Here is a 25,290-nt window from a genome sequence, read left to right on the forward strand (position 1 = left end):
TTCCCTTTGTCTTCGCGCAGCGGTACCCTTCAACCACCATTACTCTTCACGCAACGAAGGAAATTCCGAGTCTTGGCGGAAACCGACGGAGACGTCTTACTAAGCTCCTCCTACCTCTATGCTGATAGGCTTTTCTTTCCTGTTCACGTGCCCAAAATTCCTCCCACCTGCAAGCGGAAGTTGCCGATCCAGAGCCTGCGCATTACAGCGGATATGGACCGGCTGACAAAGGCTGAACGGGGTAATCACGTTGACCAAAACCACGCCCGCCCATTGGTCGAGTGGGAACGGCGGCGGGGCGTTATGTCGTCATTTCCGGCAGTGGCGAAGCCGGTGGTTTGCTCGGGTGGTCGCGCGCGCCGGAGAGAAAGAGACGGATCTGGCTCGGGATACCGGCTTCCCCGCCCTGCCATGGCCTCCCTACTCAAGGTGGACCCGGAAGTTAAGATCAAGGTAGGAGGAGAGGGGGAGATGGTCGCAACTGTTTCCGCCACGGGTATGCCCTTAAGCATGTGCAGAGTGCCGAACACGCGTCTGATCGAGATCGTGCGGTCCTCGGGCAGACCTCAGCGGCGGCCTCTCTCCGTTTGTGAGGCACCCCTAGTGGTAGCATCCTGGTTGCCACATACTGTGAGGTGAAAGCGAAGGTCCTTCTAGCCGTTCATTTTTATCTCTAGCAACATGAAGTCCGATATCCCTTGTAAGCCAGTAGTATCTTTGGGGCTTACTGTATATTTTGGTTTGACTTTTTAAAGATGCAGGCCATTTAGCTGTCACAGCATCCTGCGGCTCGACTTTCTGTAACCTAGTTAGATGTGCTTTGCTTGTCTGGCAGGGTGGAGCTAACGTGATTCAACTCAATCCACAGCCTTGCATTGACAAGAATAATAACATTTTAAACTAACTTCCCAAGAGTTTACATTATACAGTATAATTCTTTTTAAAAGCATGGTAACTAAAACATGTATTTGTTACTAAATCATAACTTTCAGCTGTGTAGGAACATTGAACTTATACTGTAATTTAAACAAGAACATAATCTTTGGTCATGTACCCAATGCATCTTTTGAGCTAGGTCTTGAAGTTGTTCTCTACTTCAATAAAATATCAAAATTTTGTTTTATTGATTTTTATCATATTTATTAGAATATTTGCATAGTCCCAGTTGCTATCAAAATTCAAGAACAGTGTACTGTACAGTATTGTTTAAACAGCTAGTAAATTACAGTATTAAAAAGCACAATAAAGTAGAAGCAGTGTGCATTATCAAAGTACCATTAAAATCCTCACCATTCCTATCTTCAGTTCATCGTTGTCACATTCTGGCATAAACACTGAACCAAGGGTTGTCCTGACACAGATGCTGGCCTCAGGCAACCACTTGAGACATCTTGATTGCAGTCATGGAGGCCAAGACATCCCCAAATTGTCCACTCATAGCAGCTTCAATGTAGATGTTGAAGTCTACCAGAAATATCCAGAGTGCTTCAGTACCACATAATAAGGTACCTCAGTCAGCTTGGTCATCAATAGAACCCTAGGTAGACTGGGTTTTGGAATCATTGGCTGTTGATTATAGGGCTGATAGTTATTTTCCTTGCCTAGAAGAGTAGTGACATGCTAATTCAGATGAACATCCTGTTGAGTTCAGTGAAGCTTTCTCCTGAGTAAATGGGCATAGGGTTGGATTATATATGTTAATTGTATAGTGTAGTTCTTCAGCATCAATTAATTTGATAAGTACATTCATAAACTTGTATTAAATACATTGCTTTTTTTCTTTTCGGCACCAGACAAAGACCTTTCTGTTTAGCCAGCATTTTAAGTACTGTTCTTTAGCTGGCCATATGTGCCAGCAGGATTTATTAATATTAATGTTTTAATGATTGTTTTAATACAGGATGTTATTATAATATTGCCTATTTTAATGGTTTTAATGTTTAAAGTTTTAATATTGTTGTATGCCACTTAGAGACCACTGGTAATGGCATGGCTAAAAATCTTGTAAATATAAATAAAATAAATAATCTTAAATTAATTATAGTACATTGATGAATGCCCATAATACTTATTAAAACTCCCACTTAAAAGCTAGAGAGACAAGCTGATTTTTATCATCCTCTTAAAAGTAACCACAGATGGATCCTTTCATATAAAAAGAATTAGAATGCGTGGAGACAGCATTCGAGAAACATATCTAAGACACAATGCAGTGGAAGATGTGTATTAAAATCCATGTGATATTTATAATGCTTTACTGTCTAAGTTCCAAATTATTGTTGTGGCTCCATTTTGTTTTATGTGTACAGAAGAGCAGACTTTATCTTTAATTAATTACATTTGGTTTTAGAAAGTTTAGGTTTTAATATTCTGTCCCACAGGATCTTGTTTGAGCTTGATTCAAACTGGCTGCACAGAAATGATTCTCATTCACTTTAACAGACCTTACTCCCAGTAATGAGATTGAGGTCAGCTATTTGTTTTAAAAGGAACATCTAAATGCTCATTCCTTTTCTTTTTTATAAAGATGCTGTTTAAAATTTAAGCCTCATAGATTCTTATTAGTCATGTCATGAACCCAGACCCTATCACTTTTATTGGATTGCTGCCAGTGATGTTAAGATACTGCCTTTCAAGGATTCAATCTTTCCTGTATAGGAACCCAAAACTTTCAGTGGAGTGTTTTGTTTTTTTCTTAACTCTTTAGTAAGGGAGTCTATATGTTCATGTCATATATTACAACCTGAAAGTGTAAATAATTTGCTGTAGATCCAGAGGTTGGACCTTGGGCCAGCTGCATAGTCCCAAAATGCCTCCAGAAGAAAGGAATAGGAAACACTTCTGAGTACTGTCTGAAGAACCCTGGAAAGCATTGCCATAAATTGGAAATGACTTCATGGCATATAGGTGTTAATAGATACTAACAAAAGGAAGTGGTGCATTCTACAGTGCACCTGTCAGATTTTCTTAGATGATGTTGAGATTCTTTGTTCAAGTGTCGTAGACAGAACATCTTATGTCCTGGAATAGAAGATTTTCATGGTCTTTTAAAAATAATTCTCCTTTGTTATGAAGCTTTTCACCCTTTCCACATGTTTACTTAGAGTGTCTGTCCATTTACCTGTGTTTAGGCAGAAATTAAATCAAACTATTCCACGATCCCATCTTAAATGTCTGTCATCCTTTTTCAGTATGTTGTATCAACATGAAATGTTTGGCATCCTTCAAAGAAGGGCTGTTATTACCATTAACTAAAATACCCTATATTAAATTAAAAATTGAAATGAATCACTGTACTTATAAGATTATAATCTTGAAACAAAACAAATGGAGACAGGAGTTTGTGGAACCAGGGTGATACTTAAAAATGAAAATAATTAAATGACATCCTTTTTTCAGTTTAGAAATGGCTAAGAATAAATAGCCAAACAGAAGAAAGAAATATATATTTTAAATAATTTCTTAAGTAGGACAGAAAAGTGGACATTTGACTTTTTAAAAAATGATACTCCGTTTGCCATCCTCCCAGAGGTAACAGTACAGCTACCATAATTACTAGCAATGGTTGTGATAGGAATTGAGCCCAAAACAAGTAGAGAGTGCTAGATTGGGAGTTGCTGATCTAAGGAGAAGGGCTATATGAGAGGACAAAGATTCATATTCGATGGAGAGATTGAGAAGAACAGAGAAAAAGCACTAGGAATAGCTAGACACAGCATGACCATAGAGAGGTAAATAGTGAAATCCTGTATAAAATGTATACAGAAGTAAACCTTCTTGAATATATTCATACTGGTGAGTGTGTAGAATTGCAGTTTTATATATTTCAGGAAGAAGTTTAAATAGAAAGCTGTACAGGAAGCAAGTGAAGGGGATTCTGTAGAGGTATTGTGCTAATCAAAACTCAAGAAAATAAGCATTAAAGAAATGGAAGAATTGAAAGCAGATAGTCGATTTACTTGGAACCCAATAATATTAATGAGCAAAATATAATCATTAGCAAAGGACAGGAATCTAAATAATTAAGTAGAATTGCTAAGTTTGACAGATATTTAAAATATTAGAGAAATTATAAGATTTGATTTCGACAGTAAAATGGCACCTGAACTCTAAGATGCCGTCTTCATTTGTGTTGGAAGCAATCCAGTGTTACTTTTAGAGTGGAAGGATAAGCCAGCAGAGTACTATTGTGGCCCATGGGTGCCTGGAATATGTTCGTAGTCATTGCATTTATCAGGGAAGTTCCTTTATCATCCCCCCAATTTTGAAATGCTGGAAGAATAGTATTGCCACTTGAAGAAAAGATGAAAATAAAGATTTGGGAGAATACGAGTGTTATTCAGATTTGGCTGCATGCAGCTAGTCAAACAAGTGGACTTTCCCACCCTGGTCAACCACCTGCCTAAAAATTGTTCATAGAGAGCCTGCTGAATGATATAATCTACGGTGCAGAAGTAAGGGGGAAAGGATCCATACAAAGTTGATGGAAGCACCTCCATGAATTGATTTCTGCTCATGGAAGGTGTCTATGCCTAATTTTCTGGGTTCCCTTGCACTGTAGCCTGATGCAGAATCTCCTGACGTTCTCTGTGCCATTTTTAGTTGGAGGGACTGCCAAAGAAAACTGAGACAAAGAACTCTGCTTTTACCATCACCCAGCTTAACTGTAAAGGGCCTGTTGGAGAAAAAAAGTCTGCTTGTTGGCAGAAGAACAACAGGGAGGAGGCCAGACTAGCCATCTTCAGTAGGGAGTTCCAGAGCCTGGGAGTAGCCACTGAGAAAGCATATTGAGCTTGAGATAAAGGCCTTATGCCCAAGAAGAAAAACCTAAGTGTTAAGTAAAAAATTAACATTGCAGGATAGTAGAAGAAATATTCATTGTCAAGGTGAATTATATCCAAATATTCCTTTACTGAAAATAAAGTTTTAACAAAAAAATGGATGACAGCTGAGGCTTTGTTGCTTGGACTTTTAAGGATGAGAAACATTGGATGGGTTTCACAGGTTCAGAGCACAGGTTGCTGTCTTCTGAAGATGCTGGCCACAGAGACTGGCAAAACGTCAGGAAGAACAACCTTCAGAACACGGCCAAAGAGCCCGAAAAACCCAGAACAACCATTGGATGGGTTGTTTGTGCCTTTTAAAATAATCAACTAGTCATGCTGTTTTTCTCTGTGTGCATGTATGTTTTGCTTCTCAAAGTGAAAGAGTGCTACTTACACACAAAGACAGTTCATGCAAATTACTGAGACGATGAACAAAAAGAATATTCCTTGTCTCATCTTGCCTTGAAGCAAGAAATCCTGCTGAGGCTTGAAAATTCCCTATTGAGGTTTCTCATTTTGTTAGAACCCCCAAGCTGTTAACAACAAAGAATATAGTGAGTCTATAGTATGTCTATTGTAGAGATCTCTAAGTACTGGGCAAAAAGGTAGTCATGCTTAACTTGATTTTTGTTTGTTTGTTTAGCTAGCTAGCTATTTACCTTTCTCCCTAAATGGGATCCAGAATAGCTAACAACCATTAAAATCATACAATAATAAGCTTAAAATATGCATAATAAATCATATATTAAAAAACAATTAAACATTGATCAAGATAAAAAATAATTTTGAAAACTTTTTTCAAAATTTAAAAATATCTAAATTTTAAAAATAGAGGCTTCCTTAGACGCTTACCACTTAAAAGCCTGTCTGAAAAGGAAGGTCTTTTTTGCCTGACAATGGAAAGGACAAAAGGGAGGGGGCCAATCTGGCTTCTCAAGGCAGTGCATTCCAAAAACCTCTTCCAAAACCTTTATTAGTAACAGTGGACTGACTTCCCTCAGTTTCTAGAGAATGTTCCCACCAGCTGAGGGTGGCATGATAGGCACTGGCTGTAAGCTGCACCAGAAAAAACTTCAAACTGATTTCCAGGGTTCGCAGGAGGCTCAACCTGCAGTGCCAGAACAGCCTTGTGGGGAGGGAGGAACTAGTCTTGGAGACAACACACCCAGTGCCTGACATCCATTTGCTCTAGGCTTGGACAGGTTTCTAGCTTGCTGCTGCTCAGGCTTGTGAATAGAATCGGCAGGTGTGCAGTGCCCAAATAAAAACAAAGAAAAATGGGAACTTTGGTGACTAAGTCTTATAGTGATGACACGGGCGCCTTTCTTGTTTTTCCTGGCCTAAAGGTGATTCAGCTATAATCTGTCCAGACCTTGAAAATTACATTTTTAGATTGTACCTGCAGAACATCCTAGTCATGCTAGCAGCTAGATTCTGGAAGTTATCTCCTAAAAAAATATGGGAAAGGATGCTCCAAGCTCCAGGTCTGCCTGCATTTAAACAAGATAATTGATTTTTGTTTTATGGTGGAATGGAAAAAATTTCCAGAGATCTAGATGGCATTACCAAATTTTCAGGAAGGTTTGCTGAATTTCTTGGTACCAGTCTTTCTTCACCCAAGTGGATGGTATTGCACTGGATCCAAGCTTCATGGGCCAAGCTCCTCTTGCATAATTAGGCTAGGAAAATGGAAATGGCACAACTCACAGTGGAAAACTGCTGCTAATTAAAAAGTATCCACTTGCATATCTGATTACACACCAAGTCACTTGACTGTTAAACAATGAAAAATGGAAATGGGGGCTGTTAATTAGCAGAAATTTAGCCTCTGCAAGGTGTGGCATTTTCCTTTTGCAGGTATAGCCACACAAGAGGATTTTGACCACAGTATGTCAAGAGGTTGTAGATTTTTTGAACCAAAAGGAAGTGTCTGTTTGGAAGTGGAACATAGCTTTGTGATGTGCATATGTTTCGCAAACAGAAATCATTATCCTGTCTTCGTGAACACACCTTTGGGCATTTTCAGCATTCTTGCCTGCTTGCTTCCTTCGCACAGCCACTTCTCAGCCAGCTATGTGGATAATTCTTGGCTTGGAGATTGTAGGTTCTAAGTCTTGTTGGAGGGTGGCAAAAAATCACCTTGGCCCTGAGTACCCTTTTCGGTGTTATTGACATAACCATATGCATAGCAGTAGTGTGGGGCATGAGAGCTATTGTCAGCACACTGTTTCCACCTGCATAACATCACACTCCACCATAATGACTAGGATATTGGTCATCATGTTCTAGATCCTGTCCCTTGCACCTCTAGTTAAAAGAACCTTTCATAGCAGGATTGTGCAGTTTTGTTTTGTGTAGTGCAAGTCTGTTAACTTGTTATTCTAAGCTTCTTCTCTTCTCACCCACAGGTAGACTCTTTCAGGGAGAGAATCACAGGTGAAGTAAGTGTTTGGATCATTCCAGTTGCCTCCAGCAATTGTTTAAGGGTACCAAAAGAAATGTTTCTGTTTTTGGAAGTTCTTGCTAGGGACTCTTTGCTGGATCTTAAGACAGCTGAAAAAGATTATCTGTGGTTCCCTGGGCAGAATCGGGACATATGACTCATATCTTTGGTAGCCACCCAAAACTGAAAGGGTTTGGTGTGTGTGTGTGTGTGTGTGTGTGTGTGTGTGTGTCAGTACCTCTAATATTTCTACTGATTTTTACAAAACCTTGGTCACTGTCTCTTCCCTAGTGTCCTTACCTACAGTCTTAATATTAATTGAGATGTCGTGGTTAACTGTTCTTTTTCTTTCAGGCTGAAGATCTGGTGGCAAACTTTTTCCCAAAGAAGCTCTTAGAACTTGATGCGTTCCTCAAGGTAAGAGCTATGAAGCTGCTGCTTCTCATTGAGTAATTTATACCTTGAGAGTGGCAGACAGATGATAAAAGATTAGCCTGTCTATCCTAGCTGTATTCAAATCTCTGTTCCACATTTCCTTTGAACTGGGTACAAGGGATTGAAATCAGAATATTCTGCTATTTTTCTTCCCTAGGACCCTATCTTGAACATTCACGATCTCACCCAAATCCATTCAGATATGAACCTTCCCGTCCCAGATCCAATCCTACTCACAAATAGTCATGATGGACTCGATGGGGTAAGAATGTTTGGTTAGGTATACTATTTAATGCCTGAAAAGCCATAAAAATAGAGAAAAGAAGGCTCTCTGAAATTTGGGATAGTTAACTTGCCTTTGCATTAAGGTCATAAGGATAACTCTCCTTTCTGTGAGTCTTCTATAAAAGGATTAGATTTTTTTAATTTCTTATTTTTAATGCTGGTTGATAGTGTTAAGTCCCTTGAACATATTAATGGCTTGAATTTAAGGTTTATCATATCTAGTGTTTAATTTTTGTGAACAGTTTTCTAAAATTATATCTTTTGTACATTTTGTTTACAAGTCTTGTTTATTTACTAAGTTATTCCTGTTTGTTTCCCCAGCCCAACATGAAAAAGAGAAAGCTAGAAGACTGTGAAGAGACCTTCCAGGGTAAGTTCTTTGACTTTGTCACTTCAGTTAAAAAATTCCTTTGTGTTGCCTGTTAATGCTAGCTGTGCAGTATGGTTTCTGCATTGTGAAATACTTTATACCACATTTAAGGAAACTATGGAGGAGTTGGGGGATACACAGATTATTAAAAGTTTAATACTGTTATCAGGGAATCTAAACATTGATTGTGTTCACATACTCTATATTTGCATCATCAATGTAAATTTTAACTCCAAAATACCTGCATAGTACATAGTGGGTCCTTGAAATATGTTGTAATCTGAAATGCTTCCCTTCCCCCTCTCTTTAACAAAAATTATGGCTGATCTACCTCTCACTTGAATATTACTGCTATGAAGTCACAATGAATATAAAGAGGTTTCTGGACCACTCACAAAACTTAAAATTCCTATTTCACTGAGAAATGTAGAATTGTATTACTTGTGGCCCAGGTCATGTTTTTACTCTGCTGTGCATTAAAACACTGGGTTATCAAGTTTGAGCTTTGAAAGTCCAGGGTTGCAAATGTGTTCAAAACCACTGTTTCTGAAACGAACACAGAAAATGCTTTGCAGAAAATAATCACTGTGCTTTGATATTCTGCTATTACATGGTCAAAATAAGTAGTCTTGCTAGAAATTGTCAGGCTTAGTTCTGCAAAAATGTTGGTTTCCATATATTTCCAGAGGAGTAGCTATGTTTGTCTTTTGTAAGAAAAACAAGATTTTGAGATGCAACACCCCTTAAACACAAGCAGGTTTTATTTGGTATAAGTTTGGTATAAGCACTGCAGATACGACCATAGCAACATCTGAAGAAGTGGGGTGCAGTCCACAAAAACTTGGGCCAAATAAAACTTTTTAGTTTCTCTTGCTAACATGAAGATGTGTTTTTTTATATGTGCAACTTTTTAGTTTCTTGTAGCACTATTATATAACAAATGCTACGTGCTGAAATTTCCCTCTATCCAGATATTTAAATACATGTGACTGACTCCACATATTGAAAATTTGGCAGCCTGTTTATCACTCAATTTAAAGGCTGAGTTAAAATTGGCCAGTCCAGTGTGGGAAAAGAAATGTGGGTGCCTATGCAACAGTGTTTAACCAGTTGAAGTAGAAAGCAAAATGTTTGATCACTCATTTCCTTCATGGAATAAGTGGCTAGTCTCTTCTCATGGCACCAGGTACCAAAGTCTTTGTCATGCCTAATGGGATGCTGAAGAGCAACCAGCAGCTAGTGGACATCATTGAGAAGGTGAAGCCTGAGATCCGACTGCTGATTGAGAAATGCAACACGGTGAGCACTGGCTTGTCTCCCCCAACCGTTGAGGTCTCACATAAGTAAGTTACCTGACTGGGTTGTCTGAAATAGTGCCAAACCAGAAGTGGTATACATGAAGCACTTCTGCTGGTGCACAGTGCAATAGTCACATTGTGACTCACGTGCCCAGTTGCACAATTGAACTGTACAATTCCCTAACACAGTTCTGTGGATTTAACTTTACGCTATAGACACATGAAACAGGATTTTTCCTACAATGACTAATCCTGCACATTTGCCTCTGTTTATAGGAAGAACGGCACAAATTTTCTTGGGGATTTTTAAATGTATACATTTCATTTATACGCTGCTTTTCTTCCAGTTCGGAGACTTTGGCAACTCACAGAAGTGGGGGAGAGAGAAAACATAGAAGTATAATGGTATTAAAACATAGTGTAGCATATAATAACATTAAAAGACTAGAAACAATTTAAGAAATATTTACAGCAGAAAGCAAAATAGTCTTGTTAAAGCATTTTTGAAAATCAGCAATGTTCCATGTAATCTTGGGAGAGCCTTTCCCTGCAAGGATCTGTATCTTGATATGACAAGACCAAATGAATATTGCATCAGACGAGTAGTCTGGTTCTCACTGAGACAGTAAGCCTATGTCTGGAGTGCACCACTTCAGACACCGGGGGGGACCCCCATGCATAAAATTCTCTCCATTCCAAAATTCATTCCTGCCCAGAAAATCTGTGAAATGTCAGGGAGAAAGATAAGTTATAACTCCTCCCTCAGTTGATTTTTCTCTTGCATAGGAATTTGTAGGTATTCAGTTTCATGTCTGCCCATTTTTTTTCTTGTGATCTAAAACAGTAGTCCCATAGGCATGAATGTAACATGTCCATGTGGGCTGGGACAGTGTTGGTTCTAAATGGAGGAATTCAAACATCTTTTTCTCTCTCTGTCTCAGCCTTACCTACCTGGCTTGTGAGTATCAAGATGCTGTATGCAGAGCACACTGCCATGAATGCTTAGAATATCCAACAAGGCCCTGCCATTTTTGAATATGTTTTCTGCCCCTGTAGGTGAAAATGTGGGTGCAGCTCCTGATTCCTAGGATAGAAGATGGCAACAACTTCGGTGTTTCAATTCAGGTAAATTGGCAGTTGGGTTGAGAATCCTGGGGAACTAGACCTTTGTGAACTCCTCAGGGAAGGAAACAGAACCTGGATTTAGTCATTCTTCCGTAATGGAGGAAGGGAAGTGACCTTCTTCTGTGAGGATTGAGGGAAGTGGTGAGTTCACTGGACACTCCCTGAGGTTCTACCTAGTCAGTTAGTTAGGCATCCTTCAGTCTCGAAAGACTATGGTAGTGTGCTCTGTATGGAGGGCTTGGAACAGCGCCTAGTGTGGCTGAGGAGGCCAATTCGAGAGTGACAGTCCCTTCCACACTGAAGACAAATCCAGTCTGTCCCCTGTCCGGCTCCCTGGTTTTGCTGCTTTTGTGACTTCCTCTTTGCCTCGGCCTGCTGGGCAAGGGTCTCTTCAAATTGGGAGAGGCCGTGATGCACCGCCTGCCTCCAGGCTGAACACTCAGATGTCAGGTTTTCCCATCTGTTGAGGTCTATTCCTAAGGCCTTCAGATCTTGCTTGCAGATGTCCTTGTATCGCAGTTGTGGTCTCCCTCTGGGGCGCTTTCCCTGCACTAATTCTCCATAGAGGAGATCCTTTGGAATCCGACCATCAGCCATTCTCACGACGTGCCCGAGCCAACGTAGACGTCGCTGTTTCAGTAATGTATTCATGCTGAAAATTCCAGCTCGTTCTACGACTGCTCTGTTTGGAACTTTGTCCTGCCAGGTGATGCCAAAAATCCGTCGGAGGCAACGCATATGGAAGGTGTTCAGCTTCCTCTTCTGCCATGCACAAAGGGTCCATGACTCACTGCAGTACAGGAGTGTGCTTAGAACACAGGCTCTATAAACCTGGATCTTCGTATGTGTCGTCAGCTTCTTATTGAGCCATACTCTCTTTGTGAGTCTAGAGAACATGGTGGCTGCTTTGCCAATGCGTTTATCCAGCTCGACATCTAGAGAGAGGGTGTCAGAGATGGTTGAGCCGAGGTACACAAAGTCATGAACAACCTCCAATTCTTGTGTGGAGATGGTAATAGAGGGAGGTGAGTCCACGCCCTGGCCCATGACTTGTGTTTTCTTCAGGCTGATTGTTAGTCCAAAGTCTTGGCAGGCCTTGCTGAAATGATTCACGAGTTTTTGGAGGTCTTCAGCAGAGTGGGCAACAATGGCTGTATCATCTGCGAAGAGGAAGTCCCGCATGCATTTCAGTTGGACTTTGGTCTTCGCGCTCAATCTAGAGAGATTAAAGAGCTTTCCGTCTGATCTAGTCCGGAGATAGACGCCCTCGGTTGCAGCTCCAAAGGCATGCTTCAGCATGACAGCAAAAAAGATCCCAAAAAGTGTTGGTGCGAGGACACAGCCCTGTTTCACTCTGCTTTGGATGTCAAAGGGGTCTGATGCTGAGCCGTCAAAAACAACAGTGCCTTTCATTCCCTCATGGAAACCATGAGGTTCTACCAGAAATCTGTTATATGTTGGTGATGTAAGAAGTCACTTCATTCATTGAGAAAAGGTATAGTAGATATAGCAAGCCTTTGTGTGGTGAAGCCAGTCCTTCCTTGGGCTGGCCAAAAGGGAGCAATAGAACTGTTCAGGACCCCAAATATGGTTCTGATGGAGCAGCTTCTGCCCTTAGATTCTAGGCTTGTCATAGGGAGCTTCTTCATTGGGAAAAACAAAGTATGTTGTATTTGGGAAGAAAGGTGATCACTGCCCAAAGCTCCTATGAAGCCTGGATGCTTTTTAAGAGGTTACTGGCTGATATATCTTTTTTTCCTAGATCTCTTGTAGGACTGGTTGGCAGATATTCTCCCTGTCTGGGACTCAGGCACATCTGGATCTAGGTGGAGATCATCAACATGACCTCTGTAATCACAGAATGGTTGGATATGAGTGGGCTTGGAAATTCTTCTCTTAATAAATGTTTCCCTGCTGGCTTTCCCTCTTGCAGGAAGAGACTGTGGCTGAACTCCGAACTGTAGAGAGTGAAGCAGCTTCATACTTGGACCAGATCTCTAGGTGGGTATGTTTTTAAGATGTAACTCTTCTTCCAGAGCTCTTTCCATGACTGGTGTTTCTTTGAGAGAGAGGTTCATCCTTCTGGTGCCTAAGCTTTCTTAGGAATCCCCTTGCCATTCATTATGACATATTAAGATATTTCTCTGCTTCCATTTCAGATACTACATTACACGGGCAAAGCTGGTTTCTAAAATAGCAAAATATCCTCATGTGGTAAGTGCGGAGATTAGGTTTTTCAAACTAATGTAATAACTGTGTTTAGAATATTGAACTCCAAGAGTATTAGAAATAATAACAATTTTGCGAATATATTTCACATGAAAGCATTGTGATGTCTAGGGCAGTAGGTCTGCACCTTTAGCCTTCCAGATGTATTTGGACTCCCAACAGCCCAAATTCTTGGCCACTGGTTATGCTGATTAAATCTGGGAGCTGAAGCCACAGGCATCTGAAGGGTTGAAGGATATGAGAATCACTTATCTGGGAAATGTTTAGATCTGCAGTATAGAGAAGCTTCCCTGTCTTGGCATCTCTGTTTCAGTGGGCTTTGCACCAGACTGGTTCCTTTGTTAGGTTAATGGAGTAGAATAAGATAGCTATACAGAAGGAATGGCCCAGAAGCCTTTAGAAGGTGACATTTTTACAGATGATTGTCAATTGTGAAATGGGATGGGATCACTCAATCACAGCAAGGTCCCCTCTCATGCGTAGTGGTGCCAGAGCAGTTCTAGCTATATAACTCTCTCTGTAGGAGGATTACCGCCGCACGGTGACCGAGATGGATGAAAAGGAATACATCAGTCTGCGACTCATCATTTCAGAGCTCAGAAATCAATATGTAAGTTAGCCTACCAGGCTTCTTGTAAAGCCTCCATGTCCAGTTGTCTCCCTGGCATCTCCAGCATGTCTGTGGCCTCCAGTTGGAAAGAAGGGAAGCCTGGGACTCTCCTGGTTACAGGAGCTCCATCATCCAGAACTTGTCTTTTGAAGTCAAGAAAGGCAGGTGCTGCTCAGTTGCTTTTCTTTTGACTAGGAAGGGTTATCTCAGCTGAACTATTGAACAACCCCCTGGAATGCTTTTTTGGATTGGGAGGATGAAGAACAGCGAAGTGGGAAGGGGTCCTTTTATTTCTCTGAGGACCAGGTGCACTTGTTATGAATTCAGGCTGTTGCTAGAGAAAAAGAAAAGGGCAGCATGTTCATTTTAAGAGATGAATCCTGCTTGTCACAGACAAGCTGGTTTGAGAAGGGTTTGATAACACTGAGGAAGGTTGAAACCCCGTGGATGCTATATGTGAGAGATGGCATTCAGTGCTACCGGAGCTACTGAAATCTCAGTCAATTTAGTGAACTATGGACTGGTTTACTGGCTTTTTTTAATGATCTACAGATGATTCTTTTTTATTCATATCAGAATGATACTGATCTCTTTTTACTTGGCCAGTGTCCTCTGTATGTGTTCTTCTACAATTCCCAATACTATATCAACATGGTTTAGGGCAGTGGGAGTTGTAGTCCAAGACATCAGGTTAGGGGAGGCTTCTCCACAACTTGTTCATAAGATTTGCAAATAATTGCTTATAGAAAGTAAATAAATGCAGCAGAATAGATACTTCAGCCATTTTGGAAAGAGTAAATTGGAAAGCACAATATAGATGTGGTAAATGCACTTCAGCAAGAATGTCTCGCTGACTACGGATATCTGTTTGTATTAGGCAAACTAAGGGACTATAGTCCTTAATGACCAAAAAAAGTCACAACAAGTCGGTTCATCCTTGAGATAAAGGGAGAATTTGAATGTCACACTTACCATCATTCAAAGTAATGAAAATGTGTCACAACTGCCTTGGAGTCTGGCATTCCTTTCTCCTTTGGCACAGCCAGAGGAAGGAGTTCAGAAACCTTTTGCTTCCATTTTATAGCTCAGTGGTTTGGGTGTCTGGCTGCAGAGTCAGAACAGCCAGCCTGTGTGACCTTGGGCAAGCTGCACAGTCTCAGGATGCCCTCAGAAGAAGGCAATGGCAAACCACGTCTGAGTGCTAATTATCTGAAAACTCTGAAAAGAGTTGTCATAAGTCAGAATTGACTTGACGGCACACTATTATTGTTACAGCTTATTCAGACTGACAGTTTTTGCTAATACTTGCTTGTTTCAAACAAACTATAATTAACATTGTACCAGCATCTGTGAAGCTAATGTCAAATATTACCAGAACTTGGGAATAGTAGCCATTTGGACTATATTTCCCAGAATCCCCCAGCCACTGTAGTCAATGGCTTTGCATTGGTGTAAAAGTTACATCTAGTAGTTCCAACTGGAGTAGACCCATTGAATGAATGGGAATTGTTAAGCCAACAATTGTATAAGTCTTGTTGAATCTTATTTGTTGGGACTAAAAGTTGGATTTAGTACTGTAACAGTCACTTTGCCAAGCTCTGGACAGTAGCTAACATTAACCCCAATTGTATGAATACCTAGGGAAAAACGGGGAAATCCCCCCCACCTCCAAGGAAAAAGACATATAGTGACAAAGGCAAATATATAGATCCACAGATCTATTAAAAACTGTAGACATTTCAGTTTTGTTTTTTGCAAAAAGACATTTTAGATTTTGTAGAGATAGCTGAAGGTGATAATGAAAGAAGACATAGAAATGTACAAACTTCCACCCTGCCCCAAGAAGACTTCCACCCTGCCCCAAGAAGAAGAGAAGTAGGAGCATGCAATTCAAACCTTGCTATGTCTCTTTCTGATCATGCTAACCTGTGGTTTGGTGTGGTCTCTGATGTCCCCTGATTTGAAGTAAAGATGATCAGTGTCATGCACGTGTTAATACTCAGTGCTTGGGCTTATGGGGTTATGTGCTTCAATTTTGTAAAACCGTTGCACCATTAAAAATGAGTGTGTCTTTTTAAATGTCATGAAATGTGAGGATTTTTTTTAAATGTACTACTGAAATATGAGACTTATGACCTGACAGTTCTGATGGAAATGACTATATTCAAGACTGTTTCCCCATTTAAATGCAAACCACTTTGAAATTTTTCTCTGTCAAATTGCTCACCTTCTGCAGGGGTAGTTGTTGTTAGTCTGTTTCAACAAAAAATACATGTTCTGCAATGAGTTATATACTAGCAAATTCATAATGTCTTAAACTTCTGTTTGTATTAGGCAAACTAAGGGACTGTAGTCCTTAAAAGAGTATAGATAAGTTAAATGGAGAACTCTGTCCTTAAATTAGTAGCTTCCTAAGGTCCTGTACAGAAAACTATAGCCATATGGAGGCAATCTCCATTGGAAATAGTTCCCCCATACACCATTGTGAGGGATCTTTTCTAATGGTTTTAAGAAGTTGCACAGGAACAGCATGGGGGTGAGGGAGCTGCTGTCTGTTTGAGGACTCCTGGTCTCATAATTCAACCAGGAAGCTTCCTATCAAATGGTAGGACTGGAAGTCCTTGAATTTAAAAAAAAAACCATCCCTACCCATAACAGTTTAACATGATTTAATCTTAGTGTAGCTGTGTCTCAAGCAAGAGTCCACCTTTTTCTATAATATGGGGGGCAGCATGTCTTGCTGGGCTGTTATCCAGGCAACACATTGCCTTTCCCCTGAAAAGGTAGGCAGGAGATCTGTGGCAAACGAAATCCTTTTTGAGGGAGAAGAAATCAGTCTCTGTCTCCTTTCCCCCAGGTGACTCTGCACGACATGATCCTAAAGAATATTGAGAAGATCAAGCGACCCCGGAGCAGCAATGCAGAGACTCTCTACTGAGCTGTCGGCACTCTGAACTTATGAACTGTTCAGCAGGCTCAAGACAGTCTTTGCCTCAATTTATGCGACTATCAAGATGGGGAAGCTGGCTGGAAACAGTCCTCGCCACACTTTTAGTTAAAAGTCTAAAGAAACTTTCCTAGCTTTTTTTTGGGGGGGGGGTTTGGTTGGTTTTTATTTGGGTTTTGGGATTTGTCCTTCCCAGGATCTCTGACATCTGGAAGATATGGGGCAGAGCTTCTGTTTCTACTTAGCTGGAGAACAGGATAAAGGCCATCCTGTTCCAGGCAAGAATACCTTAAATGTCAGCAGCTCTAAACAACCCTGCTCTGTAGCTGCTCGGAGGAGTGCTCCGTTTTAGGTAGTTTATCCCTGATTGGTCAATAGCAGCACCAAGTCTTAATAAGACCTGACCTGTTCAACCACTGGCTCTATTATTTTGGTCTTCCCACTGAAAAAGCAGTTTTGGGGAAACCGGTGCCCCTCTCCCATGGCTGTCTGTATCCATCTTCATGACCTGTCCAATCATGCCGATTTTAATGCCCTTAAGCTTTTTTCCTTCCTTCATTGAGTGTGTTTGTTCTTCTGAATTGGCATTAATTACTTCCAGAGGAAAAAAATCAAGAAGGATTTTCTGCTTTTGCCATGACATCCATCAGTCTAACAAGGAATCCTAACAGAAAACTGGAATGCAGTGGGCATTCTCTGAATCTCAGATTGGGGAGGGTAGAGCAGGCCTCCTGAGACAGTTGGGCCAATGAAATTTTTTCTAATAGCAGAATGGTGTGTTTAAGATCCAAAGTCTCTGTCATGTTTTTCCTTTTTCTCTCTCCTGCCCAATTTAAAGAAATCTAGCAGATTATTTTCAGCTGGGGATCCTTTAAGAGAGCCCTGGAAAGTATGCTTAGTTCTTGCTCCCTGAATGAGTCCTGCTAGACTTCTTTAGTTTTGCTCTTTTCCATTCTGCAAGGAAGCAGGAAGGGGGCGCCAACTACCTGGGATGCTGCAGTTTCCCTGTGAGATTTGCTCTTAGCCTTTATATTTCCTCTTGTGCTGTAGTCTCGTGAGTGGTGTTAGATTTGTAAAGCAAACAAAACAAAACAGTGGCAGGGTGAATGATGTTTCTTAGCCCCCTCTCCCTTTCCTTGGTTGTCTTTAAAAAAAAATAAAGGACCCTCCACTCTGCCAGCTCTGCCATGAAGCTCATTCTCCCTGGGTTCTTTGAAAAATGCCTTTGTGTCATTGTCATTTGTTGCTGGGCAAGTTTTAGTCTGACCCAGAGTAAAGGTTCTTACAAAAGCTGCCCTTATTGTAGCTGCTACCGGAAAGCAGCCTTCCCCCTATTTCCTTCTCCTGTGTTTTCTTTGTACCGGCTGCTTTCATTGGATTGTTCATATTTCCTTGCCACATTGAACGTATGTACAACTTTTACTATGTCAAATTAAAAGTGATAGGTACTTTGGATTCATCCTTGGAAGTTAACCATGCAAGTAAATGGACTGTTAACCAGAGACTTTACTTTTGTTCAGCTATTCTCATGTCCCACCTTGCCTGTGGCTGTTTAAATGTTCTCCAGCGATTGGTCCCTGCAGCAGTGTTTTATAATTTGGGAGCTCTGTTCAGTCCAGGTCTCTCCATGTCTCCCTTTGATTCGGGGTGGAGTCCCCTTGAACATAGCTGTGGGGTGAGAAAAGAAATCTCTGGGACATTGCTCACTGGGACTCTTTTTTTAACTGTGATGATGAAGGAGCATAGACTAGGAACTCTTTCCAGATTGCATTCCTGATGCCATTAATATTTTGCATCATTGGTTTGATATTTTTCTGTTTCTGGGTTCGAGAATACAATGGGTTCAGTCTCAAATATATCTGGTGTCTCAAGTCCATTGTTATACAGAACCCTGGTCCAGCTGCCTTCAGGACAGAGTGACTATTGATGGACCATAGAGTGAGTTGGTTTTGCTCAAAGTTGCTTTCTTTCTTTAGCTTAGCAAATTAATTCTGCCCAAAAAGGAGCAGAGCAACGGTTCATGTATGTTATAGTGATTGCACCCTTTGTCTGAAGCAAGAGTACCTGTTCTGTGATGAGTTGTCTTTAAACACAAGAAGTGTGATCCCATGGTATCAATTACATCATTCTTGTTGTTCCACAGTCACCAATAACTTAGCTTGTATTCACGTTTTGGTGACTTCTCTGCCTGTGCGGATCTAATTTTGCACCTTCTGCTGGGCTGTTAGGAGCCAGGGTTCTGAATGTGAGCTGATATGGGCAGTGCTGAGGTGACCATAATTACATACTGTAGCTTCTGGATCTGTTTTGTTTCTAAGTGCTACCCTTGCTGGAGGAAACCAATTTGGGAAGTGAGACAGAGTTGGCATCTAGCACAGCTCTTACTATATACTGTTTAGTTCTTATTCAGTGAGTTCCTCTTTGTGCTGAGAACCATCCAGTACTCCATACTGATTTTATGTCACCTAGACCCTGCTCTGCTTTAGACCTTTAAGTCTCTGTAAAAGATAGAATGTGTTCAACCTTGAGGGTATAATCTAAACTCAGCAGGGGTATGAATTCTCTACCACTGCAAAATCTGTATCAAACACTCCAAAGAAGATCATTGGTACGTTGTAGACATCTTATCCATAGTTTTCCATCTTGGTAGAACTGCCAAATCTGACTGAGAACAAGTGCCAAGTACAGCCACAAGATCCATTTCTCATTGTTGTGGCCTGTGGTGCCAAGCTGTGATTGGTGATGAAGTTTTGGAGCAAAACATCACATGGTAAGGATTAATCTGGGGACGTTTATTGACCTTAAGGCCAAGAATTCAGTAGTGAGTCCAGCTGATGCAGGCTGCTCCTGTGCCACAGGAACAAAGCTTTGTGCTTCCCTGGAAGTAGAATACGTATCCAGTTCAGTTATAAGACCAGCCAGTTAGGGAAAAACAATCTGAGCCTCCTGCTTCTCAGAAGACATCCTGCTGCTTTTAGGGTCTCTTATCATATGAGAAAGAGCATGAAGTCCAACTATGGGAGTTACTGTAAAGAACAATGACCAAGATAAGAAAAAAATAGCTATATTCCTCCCCAAATAATTTGAAGTCATCATAATTCAGGAATAACAGTGGAATTACCCTTAACACATTTTGGATCTGCTTTTGGCGAAAACATTCAATCCAGTCACCACTGGCCATGTGGAATGTACCACTTATGCGTCTTTGTTGGAGACTGCTTTTGCAGATCATTTTTTGACAGTGCTGTGTCACATTGAGCTGGCTGGGAAGGCATAGGGTCATTTCTTTTACCCTGTTCCTTCTAGCCTTGGCATGCTTCTGAAAGAGAAGATTGCACCCGTAAGCAAGAATCCAAATGGGGCAGAGAACTGGGGAGTAGAGTTCAGGATCTTCCTTGTGCATAAATATTTTAACTGAAAGGTTCAACTTCAAACTTTTCCTGGGTCATGCAGGCTGGAGAGCTCACCCAGTCTCACCATTTGGGATTAAACCAGCAGCCCTACAGAAATGTAGTTTGGAAAAGTTACCCTTTTTTGTACTGTAATGCTCATATTTCCCCAGATGGCTTGTAGCATGGCTGAAGATTGTGGAAATTGTCATCTGAAAAAGGAAGGTCCCCCCCCCCAGATGATCACTCACAAACCTTTAAAAAAAAGGGGGTGGACAAAACTGGATTTGACTTCAGCTGATGTGACAATAGAGATGACTAGTCTAGAAGCACCAATATGGCTTCCTTAACAAGTGATTCCATGGTGATCTTGAAATGAGATAAATTTCTGACGATAGCTTGGTTGCCCTTCTGTCCATGCATCACTTATCTTCCACAGCTGTCAGGATTTGCTTTGCAGAGAGTAGTATCTAAATTTGTATTGCAGTAGTACCTCAAGTAGGTCAACCCGAAAGGCTCAAAGTCATTTAAGTCCATATGCCACCCCAAGAAGTAATGCAGATAAAAAGCTTGCAGATTGTCAGATAAAGCCTTTCCAAGAAAATTGGACTTCCCCCCCCCCTTCCTCCTTTTATTTCCCTAAAACTCAGGATGCTACCCAGAGGGCTGGCATTCTACTGAGTCTGCTGAATGGAAAGCCCTGTCAGCATTTTAATGTGGCATCGCATCATTACAAAAAATATGCCTGTTACATGAATGAGAATAAATTTTGGGGGGAGATCACTGCACGAATAATGGCAAGCGATCCTTTGTTACTACATTGGAGAGGGACTTCTCGGTTCAGTAGCAATACGATTCAGTTCTGGACCAGATTTTTTTCTGTCCGTTGCCTCATTTGCACAAATTTATAAGGGTTCCTGATGTTGTCTATATCCAGTTGTAGCTCTTCTGGGTTCCTGTCCCCTTTCTTATTTTCTATAAACAAACAAACATCCAAGAAAGGGGTGAGGCAAAAAAATTGTACAATGTGCTTCTGATTGGTATAACCGAAAGCCATCTGTCTAGAATTAATTGGGGACCTTTTGCTTACTATAGAGTGCTCTTGAGATTGTGCAGCTTCATCTTGTCATCCATTTATCTTAAATTGAAAGAGAGTATTCTGGTAACTGTGTACAGAAGCCTCCCTCACTTCTGAATCATTTGTGTGCAGTTTGGCTCCTTAATTTGGAAGCATGAAGTGTGTACCTTTCCTGTTTCAAGTTGTTCTTTTAAATGGCAGAAGCACACACGGGAACATTAGATACATTCTGTTGCTTTAAAAATTGAAAACAAGTGCCAAAGAATCTGGTGTAATTCTGTGTTCATACAGTATGTCTTAGCTAATTTGATTGAAATAATCCATCAGCTAGTCATGGGGACAAGTGGCTTTAGAAAAAATTGTAATGCTGCTTAGTCTCCTTTCACACCATCCTAATCTCAGATTTTTCCTTCTACTCTGAAGTCTGTTTTTGCAATTGTAGGAATTATTGTTTTTATTTATATCACATAAAAGACAAAGAAGTTGTGAAGGAGAGAATGAGGATAGTGAGCCATCCTCATGCATAGAAGCACCCAAAGGGGAAAAAGGAATAAAGGAGAGAGAGGTGATTGAGCAAAAAGATGTATTGGTAGGGGAAAAGAAAGAGGCAGATGATGAAAGGGGGAAAGTAGAAGTTTGCCTAGTGCAGGAAGGAGGAAAGGAAAAAGAGGAGAAGGTAAAAGTATTAGTGTGGGGGGAGAGTATAAAAGATGAGGGGGGAAAGTGGTTTGGCAGCAGAATAGACGAAAGGAAGGTGGTGAGGAAAGAGGAGAAAAAGGACAAGAAACATATACGTAGATTCCACATACGAGAAAACATGTGGGCTTTTGAGAGATTTCCCCAACCTAAAGATTGGTGGACTGTTACCAGACCCAGAAGTGAAGAGAGAGGGAGAAACTGTGTACGAGACTTTGGAATGGATGGTGATCGTTTTCCCGTGGGGACAAGGACATGGAAGGAAAGTGATCCGGCTGGATCAGACCTACAGCCGATCTCCGAAAGAAGGGGACTGGGGTCAGCACCTATGTTACGGCACAATATACGCAGTGAGGAGTGCTCCTCTGCGGAATCCTATGGATCAGGAGCGAATTGGTCCAGCCCCCCCCCCCCCCAGTGAGTTGTCCCAATCTGCAAGAAGAGTTTTCATCTCCAAGTTATAGACATTTGCCAGACTTCTGTTTTGACCCAACCGAAGTAATCATAGAAACACCAAAAATTAATAAAGTTGAAGTTAACATTCTAGATAGGTCTCAGTCTTTATTTCCCACCCAAATGGTGGAACTGCTCCAAGTTTCAAATGAACCCAATCACAGGAGTTGATTCCATTGTTAGTCCTATCTGTGTGTTTTTTTAACTATTTAAAAGCATTTTTATACTACTTTTCATTTAAAAATCTCAAAGTAACAAAGTAGATGCACTGAATGAATAAGAACAGATAATATTTTTGCAAACCCCTGTGTTTCAGTGAGTCTATGATACCTGAACCAGTATTAGATTTAACATAAAATGTGGAATTCTAATAATAGTTTGCACTCCTGCACAATGGATTAGAGCAGAAATGGCAGCAAATACTCAGTTTTTACCAATACAGTGGAAGTCTATATATTTATTTGACTTTGTTTATTGCAGTTCCCAAAACCAGGTTCCCAAACAGTGTGAAAACTATTTAACAATGACTGGAGAAGGGAGGAGGATAGATGTAAATAAAATAAAAAGGCAATAGTATGATAGAGGAAGGGCAGGGAGAAGCAGAGGATAGCAGGATAAAATTCATCCACTGCCCCTTTTTTCCTCTTGCTCTCTTTTTCAAGGTTTCCCCTGCTGCCTTAAGTCATAGAAATTTTCTTTGATTTTAGCCCATAGAAAATGTGCATGCTAGCATGATGAATTTTCTATTACCATACTGCCCTTGTACAGCTGAAAAGGAAGCAGTAAGCATTGTCACCTGAATTTGGGACAAAGGTCCACCCAGTTCAAAGTTCACAAAATTTTCATAGTGTTACTAGAATGCTGAGTGGATGAAACTCTTGCATGAATGTGCTCTAGAAGCTAATAATTGTCTGTTGCTCTGAGGCTGACCTGGACTCATCAACTAGTACAGAATGCAGCCTCCTGTTTTCCTCAGGCACAAAACATCAGGAGCAACATATTCTACCAAAATGTGTTTTTCTTCACAGACTGGCTTTTGTGCTGATTTTCACAGTAAAGAACATGGGCCTTGTGTCACTCGGATGAGCAAACTGTGAATCTCCGTATGTTGGAATACAACTCGCATCAGCCCTAGCCAGCACAGCGAAGTTAACAGTCCAACAGCTATGTGTCCTCTGTTGCTGTCTTACATTTGTAGGCAGTATTCCTCAACCCAGTGGCCTTCAGATGTGTTTGACCACAGTTATCATCATCTCCAACGGCAATGCTGGCTGGTTATTGTGAACTGTAGTCTAACACGACTGCAGGGCTCCAGGTTCACAATATTGCTCTGAGATTTATAGACCGGACAACTAACCCCTTTTTTGTACGTGTTCCAATATAGTTGTTCAACAGAGATCCATCTTTTCTCTTGGAAGAGCACCCTATGCTTTCTGCAGTAACTGCTATCAAGCAGTCAAATTCCCTCTTAGATCAGTGGAGAACATCCAATATTTATATTTATTTATTTATTTAAAATATTTTTACCTCACCTTTCTCCCTAAAAAGGACCCAAGGCAGCTTACACAATAAAAATACAGTATTTAAAAGCTGCAAACAGTAAGTATGCATATATTTAAAAAGAATAAAACGTTATATTTAAAACAGTAAATAAAATCAGTACTAAAAACATTTAAAAGCAATAAGGCACCACAACCCATTTTAAAATGCCTCTTGGACAGCCAGTCACTAAGAGAAAGCTTGCCTGAAGAGAAAAGTATTTGCCTGCTTGTGGAAGGGCAGCAAAGTTGGGGCCAGCACCAGAGAAGGCCTTCTCCCTGTTTCCCCACCAAATGCACTTGTGAAGGTGGTGGGATCAAGAGAAAGACCTGTCCTGATTATCTTAATACCCGGGTAGTCTCATAAAGAGAGATGAAGTCTTTTAGATAGCTTGAACCCAAGCTGTTCAGGACTTTATTATAGGTTAAAACCAGCATTTTGAATTGTGCCCGTAGACCAATCAGCAGTTGGTGACGCTGCTGTAATAGGGCTTATGTGATCCCAGTAATCAGCCCCAGTTGATATATTGCTGGACCACAACTCCCATGAGATCTAGGTAGTATACCAGGGATGGTGGGAGTTGCAGCTGAACAACAATAGGTACTCTCTCCACATGACCTCTGTTTGCTGTGCAAACAGAGATAATCAGTCAGATTCCTGTTGCAAATACTAACTAGAGATTGTTCTTGTAGGTCAGGCTTTGCTGGTACAAAGCGTTGCCTTCAGTGACAGAGTGGCTAAGAAAAGGAGTGACTTCAGCCTGAGATGGAACAGGGGCACCTGGGGCCATCAGAGGAGGAGGGAGGAGGGTGACCCACCCTTGGAAAGAAGCAGAAAGGACACATTCACGGCAGGAGACAGGTTTCAGGAAACCAACATGGTGGGGGCAGGCTGGAAGCAGGAGTGGAAATTCCCACACAGCCTTTCCCAGTCGGGTGTGTCTGTGTTTTTCTTTCCTCAGCTGGGCCAGGCCCAAAGAGCCTCGAACTGCCTGAAGCCTGCCTTCTGCTGAGAGTGAGCATTCTAGTCTAGGGTAACTTAGGATATGCTTCTTACCCTCAATGTACTGGTTGAGGGAGAATCATCCATATCCACCAAACCCTACCAACCTCTAGCCTCTTAAATTCACTATAGTGTAACATTAGGGCCCGTGTTTATCACAGGGGAAAGTGTAAAGCAAAAAGAGTGCAGGGAATGAGAAGAATTCCCTTACCACAGTCAGAATAATGAAAACATCCTCTTCTGGTGTTGTTTTCTCCTCACAAAAAGCTGGGCATTGTTTGTCCCTCCTTCACAATGGCTCAAATCCTATTGAGCAGGTACGCAAAAGGCATACCTTCCACGGTGAATTGCTGCAAGTGAAGAAGTCTCTGTAGGCATTATCTGCTGCACAACTCGAGAGTGCAACAGATCATGCCTTTAGAGATTTCCCAGTTTGCAGGTGTGACAAACCCAGACCTACTGGGATCTGCCACACGTTAACTAAGCTGCCACCAACCATTCCCTGTAAGAAGTCACACAGACCAGGGATGGATTTTTAACCAATAAAAGAATAAGGTTTATTTAA

At 41.0% G+C, this 25,290-nt stretch overlaps 1 protein-coding gene across 2 annotated transcripts; it reads left to right on the forward strand.

The window, feature by feature from the left end:
- The first annotated feature begins 247 nt into the window (after positions 1 to 247).
- On the forward strand, positions 248 to 18,023 carry PSME3 (proteasome activator subunit 3). Of its 2 annotated transcripts, XM_020796020.3 has the most exons (11): positions 261 to 453; positions 7,235 to 7,267; positions 7,624 to 7,686; positions 7,862 to 7,966; positions 8,311 to 8,359; positions 9,546 to 9,658; positions 10,714 to 10,782; positions 12,716 to 12,783; positions 12,942 to 12,996; positions 13,535 to 13,621; positions 16,479 to 18,023. In XM_020796020.3, the coding sequence occupies exons 1-11, from the start codon at positions 304 to 306 to the stop codon at positions 16,557 to 16,559; spliced, it is 873 nt and encodes a 290-aa protein (XP_020651679.2). In that variant the 5' UTR covers positions 261 to 303; the 3' UTR covers positions 16,560 to 18,023. The 2 variants fall into 2 exon arrangements, with proteins under 2 accessions (XP_020651680.2, XP_020651679.2); XM_020796021.3 differs by lacking the exon at positions 13,535 to 13,621 and having other exon boundaries at positions 248 to 453.
- Positions 18,024 to 25,290: the final 7,267 nt, after the last annotated feature.

The sequence above is a fragment of the Pogona vitticeps genome, chromosome 6 (assembly GCF_051106095.1).
Source record: "Pogona vitticeps strain Pit_001003342236 chromosome 6, PviZW2.1, whole genome shotgun sequence".
NCBI classification, from domain to species: Eukaryota; Metazoa; Chordata; class Lepidosauria; order Squamata; family Agamidae; genus Pogona; species Pogona vitticeps.

Bases quoted from the DNA above. Each gene is read 5' to 3' on its own strand.
- PSME3 (XM_020796020.3), top strand. From the start codon at position 304: ATGTCGTCATTTCCGGCAGTGGCGAAGCCGGTGGTTTGCTCGGGTGGT. The intron at 8,360-9,545 runs GTAAGTTCTTTG...TCATGGCACCAG, and splicing joins CTGTGAAGAGACCTTCCAGG to GTACCAAAGTCTTTGTCATG. The intron at 12,997-13,534 runs GTAAGTGCGGAG...CTCTCTCTGTAG, and splicing joins TAGCAAAATATCCTCATGTG to GAGGATTACCGCCGCACGGT.